The sequence below is a fragment of the Chanos chanos genome, chromosome 15 (genome assembly GCF_902362185.1).
Source record: "Chanos chanos chromosome 15, fChaCha1.1, whole genome shotgun sequence".
Taxonomy (NCBI): Eukaryota; Metazoa; Chordata; class Actinopteri; order Gonorynchiformes; family Chanidae; genus Chanos; species Chanos chanos.
Genome location: NC_044509.1, coordinates 17,518,721 through 17,528,720, shown reverse-complemented (window position 1 = coordinate 17,528,720; position 10,000 = coordinate 17,518,721). Strand labels below are relative to the sequence as shown.

Here is a 10,000-nt window from a genome sequence, read left to right as displayed (position 1 = left end):
TTCCTATTCTATAATGAAATAATGATTTATGTGAAAAATCATTCATACTTCAAAGATTAAAGTTCATCATTTGTGTAAAGTTCCCTGTTGTGAGTGTTGTTTAGGTCCGTGTGCTTTCTGAGTGAGAACTGTTGTTAGTGTTGTTTAGGTCAGTGTGTTATGAGTGAGAACTGTTTTTAGTGTTGTTTAGGTCAGTGTGTTATGAGTGAGAACTGTTGTGAGTGTTGTTAAGGTCAGTGTGTTATGAGTGAGAACTGTTGTGAGTGTTGTTTAGGTCAGTGTGTTATGAGTGAGAACTGTTGTTTGTGTTGTTTAGGTCCGTGTGCTTTCTGAGTGAGAACTGTTGTTAGTGTTGTTTAGGTCAGTGTGTTATGAGTGAGAACTGTTGTTAGTGTTGTTTAGGTCAGTGTGTTATGAGTGAGAACTGTTGTTAGTGTTGTTTAGGTCAGTGTGTTATGAGTGAGAACTGTTGTTAGTGTTGTTTAGGTCAGTGTGTTATGAGTGGGAACTGTTAGTGTTGTTTAGGTCAGTGTGTTATGAGTGAGAACTGTTGTTTGTGTTGTTTAGGTCAGTGTGCTTTCTGAGTGAGAACTGTTGTTAGTGTTGTTAAGGTCAGTGTGTTATGAGTGAGAACTGTTGTTAGTGTTGTTTAGGTCAGTGTGTTATGAGTGAGAACTGTTGTGAGTGTTGTTTAGGTCAGTGTGTTATGAGTGAGAACTGTTGTGAGTGTTGTTAAGGTCAGTGTGTTATGAGTGGGAACTGTTAGTGTTGTTTAGGTCAGTGTGTTATGAGTGAGAACTGTTGTTAGTGTTGTTTAGGTCAGTGAGCTTTCTGAGTGAGAACTGTTGTTAGTGTTGTTTAGGTCAGTGTGTTATGAGTGAGAACTGTTGTGAGTGTTGTTAAGGTCAGTGTGTTATGAGTGAGAACTGTTGTTAGTGTTGTTAAGGTCAGTGCGTTATGAGTGAGAACTGTTGTTAGTGTTGTTTAGGTCAGTGTGTTATGAGTGAGAACTGTTGTGAGTGTTGTTTAGGTCAGTGTGTTATGAGTGAGAACTGTTGTTAGTGTTGTTTAGGTCAGTGTGTTATGAGTGAGAACTGTTGTTAGTGTTGTTTAGGTCAGTGTGTTATGAGTGAGAACTGTTTTTAGTGTTGTTTAGGTCAGTGTGTTATGAGTGAGAACTGTTGTGAGTGTTGTTAAGGTCAGTGTGTTATGAGTGAGAACTGTTGTTAGTGTTGTTTAGGTCAGTGTGTTATGAGTGAGAACTGTTGTGAGTGTTGTTAAGGTCAGTGTGTTATGAGTGAGAATTGTTGTTAGTGTTGTTTAGGTCAGTGTGTTATGAGTGAGAACTGTTGTTAGTGTTGTTTAGGTCAGTGTGTTATGAGTGAGAACTGTTGTTAGTGTTGTTTAGGTCAGTGTGTTATGAGTGGGAACTGTTAGTGTTGTTTAGGTCAGTGTGTTATGAGTGAGAACTGTTGTTAGTGTTGTTTAGGTCAGTGTGTTATGAGTGGGAACTGTTAGTGTTGTTTAGGTCAGTGTGTTATGAGTGAGAACTGTTGTTAGTGTTGTTTAGGTCAGTGTGTTATGAGTGGGAACTGTTAGTGTTGTTTAGGTCAGTGTGTTATGAGTGAGAACTGTTGTTAGTGTTGTTTAGGTCAGTGTGCTTTCTGAGTGAGAACTGTTGTTAGAGTTGTTTTGGTCATGCATGTTGATTAGTCTGGTCTGAAGTCATACAAGCACTTCAGTGTATCTGTCCTCTCACTGTATCTGTCCACTCACTGTATCTGTCCTCTCACTGTATCTGTCCTCTCTCTGTATCTGTCCTCTCACTGTATCTGTCCTCTCTCTGTATCTGTCCTCTCACTGTATCTGTCCACTCACTGTATCTGCCCTCTCTCTGTATCTGTCCTCTCACTGTATCTGTCCACTCACTGTATCTGCCCTCTCTCTGTATCTGTCCTCACACTGTATCTGTCCTCTCTCTTTATCTGTCCTCTCACTGTATCTGTCCTCTCACTGTATCTGTCCACTCACTGTATCTGCCCTCTCTCTGTATCTGTCCTCTCACTGTATCTGTCCTCTCTCTTTATCTGTCCTCTCTCTGTATCTGTCCTCTCACTGTATCTGTCCTCTCTCTTTATCTGTCCTCTCTCTGTATCTGTCCTCTCACTGTATCTGTCCACTCACTGTATCTGTCCACTCACTGTATCTGCCCTCTCTCTGTATCTGTCCTCTCTCTGTATCTGTCCTCTCACTGTATCTGTCCTCTCACTGTATCTGTCCACTCACTGTATCTGCCCTCTCTCTGTATCTGTCCTCTCTCTGTATCTGTCCTCTCACTGTATCTGTCCACTCACTGTATCTGTCCACTCACTGTATCTGTCCACTCACTGTATCTGCCCTCTCTCTGTATCTGTCCTCTCTCTGTATCTGTCCTCTCACTGTATCTGTCCTCTCTCTGTATCTGTCCTCTCTCTGTATCTGTCCACTCACTGTATCTGTCCACTCACTGTATCTGCCCTCTCTCTGTATCTGTCCTCTCTGTGCACCTTCACATCAGATCCACTTCTTTAACATGTCCTTTCCCGGTGTGTTGGTGTTGTTTACTGTGTTGGTGTTGTTTACTGTGTTGGTGTTGTTTACTGTGTTGGTGTTGTTTACTGTGTAATATAAACTGCTCTTTTACACCCACTCTGTCCGTTTGTACAGCGCACAGTGCAGTGAGACAGGGTTAGAGTTTAATAGTTTTTAAAGTGGATTGTGTTTTGAAGTGGTGAGTGAAGAAACTTGTGGCATACTTTTACTGAGGAGTGGGCCCACTAGGGGAATTCACCTCTTGACTGCTCATGCGCTGGCTGGTGGGTGCAAGTGTTTGGAGTCCCGCCCACAACATTGTCTGACTGAAAGAAAAAGAAGCCAATACAAAAACATGGAATTTTTGAAGCAGACACCTGGAGCTGTCCGTCACAGAGAGAAAAAACAAGACAACAAAAGACAGACCACTTACACATGCCATAGGCTCCCGGTCTTCTCCAGGAGTACACACACACACACACACACAAGAAAGAACTCTTCTTTTACACAGTTCTGTTTTTAAATTCTGCAATAAAATACTGAATTACTAATCTCTCTCTCTCTCTCTGTCTCCCTCTCCTGTCTCAGGGAGGATGAGATGGACAGGGGGGGTTTCGGTGTTTTTGGGGGGTCAGAGTCTCCAGGCTGCTATGTGGATCAGGAGGGGGGGCCATACTTCCCCCTGCTGGAGGACGACACAGGCAGAAACACAGGTCTACGCCGCCGTGACCGGACACCTACACACGGTCAGCAAACACATTCACTCGTACAGACACACACACACACATGCACATGCACACATACACATATACACCACACACCAACACGCGTACACACATGCAAGGAGTACACATACACACACACGCACGCACGCACTGTAACAGTTTGATGCACCTCTTTCAGGTGACCATCGACAGGTCTCCATGGTGACAGAGTGGCTGACGGAACCACAGGAGTCAGGGGTGTATAAGCGTGGAAGCAGAGGTGTGTGTGGAGGAATCTTACTACTTCATGTTTTTTATTGTTGAGTTCATTTGAAATGATTACATTTCATTTTATTATTTGGATGTCATTATAGGTTTTACTTATTCGATCCATTTATTTTTTTAGAAATATATTTTTTCATTTTGTTTATGTGCACAATGTAACTTCCAGGTTCTTCATTTTGATTTTTTTTGTCCTAAATCACATGATTAGCAGTGATGTCAGCAGAGAACAGTCCTGGTTTAGTGTTCATTTAAAAAGTTATTCCAGTAAAATTGGTTGGACATTATTAAAAATGAGGTAAAAAGTTGAATTAGTGGGTGAGTGGTGTACTGTTTGCTGAGTTTATGAGTCTGATGGAAATCAGCATTAGAACCGTACTGAGAATGAGTGGGAGACAGAGAGGATTATATTTAGCTCTTAGATAAGAGGAAACTGAGACAGCGAACCACATAAGCCACACACACACACACACACACACACAGCACAAACATGCATACAGACACACACAGATGCACACACATACATACACACACACACACACGCACACACACTCAGAGACTGATAAAGTGGAATTCAGGGTAATACCATTCAGGGAAAAGAAACTTGTGTAGGTGAAAGAAAATGGAGCAAACACCCTTCACACTCCCTCACCCCTCACCCCTCTTTCCTTCTCTGCTTTTCTCTATGAAATGCTCAGTTCATTTAATAGTTCATTTAAATAGTTCATTTAATTACACAGCAGAGGTAAGGTCTTTCTCTCTCTCTCTCTCTCTCTCTCTCTCTCTCTCAGATTCAGACTCCTCTCTCTTGCACTTCCTAAGTGATGACAGGATTTTGGTGATACAGGAAGAGGGAGATTTTTCCCAGCGTGCCACGGGTCGGCGCTCCAGGAAGAAGAGTCGTAATCCCAGTAGTCCTTCTCTGCTGGCCCCTCCCATACGCCTGGATTCAGGACCCCCTGAGGGGCTGCCCTACCCACTGCCTGACTCCAGCACTGTGCCCCATTATCATGTCAGTCACTAAATTAATCATAAGCTTTACCATGTCCATAACACAGTCACTAAATTAACTATAACCTTTACCATGTCCATAACACAATCACTAAATTAACTATAACCTTTACCATGTCCATAACACAGTCACTAAATTAACCAAAACCTTTACCATGTCCATAACACAATCACTAAATTAACCACAACCTTTACCATGTCCATAACACAGTCACTAAATTAACTGTAACCTTTACCATGTCCATAACACAGTCACTAAATTAACTATAACCTTTACCATGTCCATAACACAGTCACTAAATTAACTGTAACCTTTACCATGTCCATAACACAATCACTAAATTAACCAAAATCTTTACCATGTCCATAACACAGTCACTAAATTAACTGTAACCTTTACCATGTCCATAACACAGTCACTAAATTAACCAAAACCTTTACCATGTCCATAACACAATCACTAAATTAACTGTAACCTTTACCATGTCCATAACACAGTCACTAAATTAACTGTAACCTTTACCATGTCCATAACACAATCACTAAATTAACCACAACCTTTACCATGTCCATAACACAGTCACTAAATTAACCACAACCTTTACCATGTCCATAACACAGTCACTAAATTAACCACAACCTTTACCATGTCCATAACACAGTCACTAAATTAACTGTAACCTTTACCATGTCCATAACACAGTCACTAAATTAACTGTAACCTTTACCATGTCCATAATACAATCACTAAATTAACTGTAACATTTACCATGTCCATAACACAGTCACTAAATTAACCAAAACCTTTACCATGTCCATAACACAGTCACTAAATTAACTATAACCTTTACCATGTCCATAACACAGTCACTAAATTAACTGTAACCTTTACCATGTCCATAACACAATCACTAAATTAACTGTAACCTTTACCATGCCAATAACACAGTCACTAATGTAACCGTGTCACTTCAGCACAACTATACAGACAAAAATCAGTTCAAACTTAGTTTGAAATTTCCAAAATCAGCAGGAGACTTCATCGTTCCTTCTCTCTCAAACACACACTGATATCTCTCTTTATTTTCTCTCAAACACACACTGATATCTCTCTTTATTTTCTCTCAAACACACACTGATATCTCTCTTTATTTTCTTCCGAAACACACACTGATATCTCTCTTTATTTTCTCTCAAACACACACTGATATCTCTCTTTATTTTCTCTCAAACACACACTGATATCTCTCTTTATTTTCTCTCAAACACACACTGATATCTCTCTTTATTTTCTTCCAAAACACACACTGATATCTTTCTTTATTTTCTCCCCAACACTTAGGACACAAGCTCTTTAAAACCAGAACTCTATACACACCCAGCAGCATGTGTGCATGTGTGTGTGTCACTGTGGAGAGTTTTCTCCCCGCAAAGCAGGTGTTTGCATACTGTGTGGGCAGTTTCACATAGGTCTCTTTCAGTGTCGGAGAGATTTTGTTCCTTATTTTATTGTATTTGTTGGAGGTTAAAGATAACTCGGTAAAAAAGCGCATCTGTGTCTTCACCACTCCCTGGCTGCAGTGAGACTACAGCCTGTCCTCTCTTAGCAGCCAAGCCTGTCTGTGTTTTTCTCTATGGCCAAGTCTGTCTGTGTTTATCTCTATGGCCTGGTCTGTCTGTGTTTATCTCTATAGCCAGGTCTGTCTGTGTTAATCTCTATGGCCAGGTCTGTCTGTGTTTATGTCTATAGCCGAGTCTGTCTGTGTTTATCTCTATAGCCGGGTCTGTCTGTGTTTATCTTTATGGTCAGGTCTGCCTGTGTTTATCTCTATGGCCTAGTCTGTCTGTGTTTATCTCTATAGCCAGGTCTGTCTGTGTTTATCTCTATAGCCAGGTCTGTCTGTGTTTATCTCTATGGCCTAGTCTGTCTGTGTTTATTTCTGTAGTCAGGTCTGTCTGATTATCTCTTTAGACAGGCCTACCTGTGTGAATCCCTGTTTGATTATCTTTATGGCCTGGTCTGTCTGTGTTTATCTTTATGGTCAGGTCTGCCTGTGTTTATCTCTATGGCCAGGTCTGCCTGTGTTTATCTCTATGGTCAGGTCTGCCTGTGTTTATCTCTATGGCCAGGTCTGCCTGTGTTTATCTCTATGGCCAGGTCTGCCTGTGTTTATCTCTATGGTCAGGTCTGTCTGTGTTTATCTCTATGGTCAGGTCTGTCTGTGTTTATCTCTATGGTCAGGTCTGTCTGTGTTTATCTCTATAGTCAGGTCTGCCTGTGTTTATCTCTATGGCCAGGTCTGCCTGTGTTTATCTCTATGGTCAGGTCTGTCTGTGTTTATCTCTATGGTCAGGTCTGCCTGTGTTTATCTCTATGGTCAGGTCTGCCTGTGTTTATCTCTATGGTCAGGTCTGCCTGTGTTTATCTCTATGGTCAGGTCTGCCTGTGTTTATCTCTATGGTCAGGTCCGTCTTTGCAAGTCTCTCAGGCCTAGTCTGAGCTCTCTGAGTCTGTAGAGTGTCATTGCCATGTGTTAGTCTGTTATGGGTCGACTGTGGCCATGTAGTCTGTCACTGGGTATAGTGTATTAAGGACCACAGAGGATTGAAGTTTGCTGTGAGATTTTGTTGTTTTGCTTTAATGAGTTAGGCGTTAGCCTCTTTGATGATTCATAATTTGGTGTGGTCAGACTCTCTGAGTGAAGACGTCACTCTGCTGAGGCTGATTATGCTTATTAGCATTAGCTGCTGTTAATCTGGTTCTTTGTCTCCCTTTCTCTCTCTCTCTCTCTCTCTCTCTCTCTCTCTCTCTCTCTCTCTCTCACACACACACACACACACACACATTAACATTCAGGCTTAGTTCTCTGTGCACTCAGTAACCACAATTTCAGTTCACCACTCAGGTACAGGAAACTGTTCTAAAGAACATCTGTTTCTCTCTCTCTCTCTCTCCCTCCTTCTCTCTCTCTCTCTCTTTGTACCTCCTCCTGTCTTGTCCTTTCTCACAGAGAGGTGCTGACACACTTAGAGCTGACACAGACCGGTGAGTAGAATCGTTGAAGTTTGAGATGGGGAATGTTTGAGAATCGTTGAAGTTTTGGATGGGGAATGTTTGTGAATCGTTGAAGTTTTGGATGGGGAATGTTTGTGAATCGTTGAAGTTTTAGATGGGGAATGTTTGTGAACAGCTGGAGTTTTAGATGGGGAATGTTTGTGAACAGCTGGAGTTTTAGATGGGGAATGTTTGTGAACTGTTGGGCTTTTGGGTTGGATGTGTATTTGTGTGTTTATATATTAAACTCTTTACATTTTGTCTCCTCAAAAATAATTCAAACATGAGTGTTGACAGTGGCAGGCGTCACAGACAGATGGAATTTGGCGTAAAGCGTATCCATCTTTCATTTCTCTCACATCTCCTTAGTCTCTCTCTTGTGGAAAAGGCTTCGAACCCCCAGAGTTCTGGGTTTCAGAAGGTTTTTCCAGTTATTGCTCAGAGCCTGATGAGAATGTGTTTGAAGTAAAGGGCGATTGCAGTGCATTGGTTTTTACTCTCTCACTCAAACAGGGAGGACAAAGAGCTGAACTCACAAACCGCAGTCCACATGCAACTTCTGCGACTGTTTTTCTGTAACTGGTGAGAGGCACAGGTGAAGCTCATGTTTTTTGATGGCAACACCTCTGCAGTTTCCATAATGATGCTCAGAGCCCGGATCACGAAACCTCAGCAAACACTACCGGTCCCTTCACTTCAAATACAAATCACCATTCTTCTAACATTACATATCTGTGATATATAAAGCAATGTTTAGAAACCGTTTAAGGCATTAAGGCCAACGTAACTGTGTTTGGACACCGTGAAGCTGCTAAAAACATTCAGGAAACTGAACAGTCAGGTTTGCATTAAAAAAAAAGAATAATTGACATTGTAAACTAGAGAAAGGTGCACTGTAGAACCTCAGAGTTGAGCTGATCTGGAGACAACTGGAACACAAGGGAAGTCTGTAACATTAATTAGACTCAACTCAGTCAGTGAATTTGTGAACTGATCTGGAAGCAGTTGGAACACAAGAAAACTTTATAACATTAGTTGGATTCAGTTCAGTCAGTGAATTTGTGAACCTGATCTGGAGACAGTTGGAACAGGAGGGAAGTTTGTGCGTTTAATTAGATTCAGTTCAATCAGTGAATTTGTAAAGTCTTTTCGGGTAAGACTGAGGATACACTGACATCACAGTTATTCATGTAGTAGATGCTTTTATGCACTTCCATGACGAGCAGAAGACAAACCAAGCACAGAGCCACTGAGAGTTCACATAAAGAATGTGTCAAGAGGCTGTGGACCGGAGAGGAAATTGTTCCTGTGATAAGGGTCTTTGACTGTTAATGAAATAAGACTGTGGTAATGGTATTAATCTGAGACTGTGGTAGAAAGGTGCTGACATAGGCCTGTGTCTGAAGAGAAAAAAGGTGGTTACACAGGTTGCCATGTGACATTTGTGACATAAGTGTGACTGATGTGAAAGTGGCATGTTTTTCTCTTATTCTTGTCCACTTCCTGTCACATGACCTGTGGGTTGACTGCGCTGCTTGCCGATGATTCCAGACAGTTAGGAATAAAATGTGAGCTCATATCCTCTCTATACATACTCTAAAACTTTCTCTTCCTTCCCAGGTATGCAAACTCTGCTGTCGACAGACAAGCATCCATGAGGAAGGTAAGCTCTCTCTCTCTCTCTCTCTCTCTCTCTCTCTCTCTCTTACACTTCACTGGTGTATAGTATTACTCATGTTTCTTGACACCTCTGTTCATATCTTGTGTGCGTGTGCGTGTGCGTGTGCGTGTGCGTGTGTGTGTGTGTGTGTGTTTGTTGAATCACATTTCCTCTCTTCTCTGTTATAGTCAGTGCATTATGCTTCTTTAAGAACCAAGACTAAGAAGAAGACTAAAGGTAAGAAAGACTGAAGTCAGGGAGCATGTTTGCATGACTGTGTGACTGTGTTTTACTGTATGTGTGTTACTGTGTGTGTGTGTGTGTGACTGTGTGTGTATGTGTATCTTTGTGACTCTGTGCATGACTGTGTTTAACTGTAAGTGTGTGACTGTGTGAATGACTCTGTTTGTGTGTGTTTGACTGTATGTGTGTGACTGTGTTTGACTGTATGTGTATGACTGTTTGTGTGTGACTGTATTTGACTGTAGGTGTGTGTGCTTGACTGTACGTGTGTGATTGTGTGTGTATGTGTATCTTTGTGACTCTGTGTGTTTGTGTTTGACTGCATGTATGTGACTGTGTTTGTGTGTGTTTGGCTGTATGTGTATGTGTATCTTTGTGACTCTGTCTGTGACTGTGTGGGATTCTGTGTGACTGTGTGTGACTGTGTTTGGCTGTGTTTGGCTGCAGGCTCTCTGAGCAGTGCCAGTAGGAGGC

At 41.7% G+C, this 10,000-nt stretch overlaps 1 protein-coding gene across 1 annotated transcript in view; it reads left to right on the top strand.

The window, feature by feature from the left end:
• LOC115828538 (connector enhancer of kinase suppressor of ras 2) overlaps window positions 1–10,000 on the top strand; it is a 45,426-nt gene that overhangs the window by 28,852 nt on the left and 6,574 nt on the right. The window contains exons 11-17 of the mRNA XM_030792560.1: window positions 3,160–3,317; window positions 3,475–3,555; window positions 4,349–4,569; window positions 7,580–7,614; window positions 9,244–9,286; window positions 9,472–9,520; window positions 9,974–10,000. The exon at window positions 9,974–10,000 is cut by the window's right edge and continues 146 nt beyond it. Of these exons, the coding sequence (XP_030648420.1) occupies window positions 3,160–3,317; window positions 3,475–3,555; window positions 4,349–4,569; window positions 7,580–7,614; window positions 9,244–9,286; window positions 9,472–9,520; window positions 9,974–10,000 (614 nt within the window). The remainder of the gene's footprint in view (window positions 1–3,159; window positions 3,318–3,474; window positions 3,556–4,348; window positions 4,570–7,579; window positions 7,615–9,243; window positions 9,287–9,471; window positions 9,521–9,973) is intronic.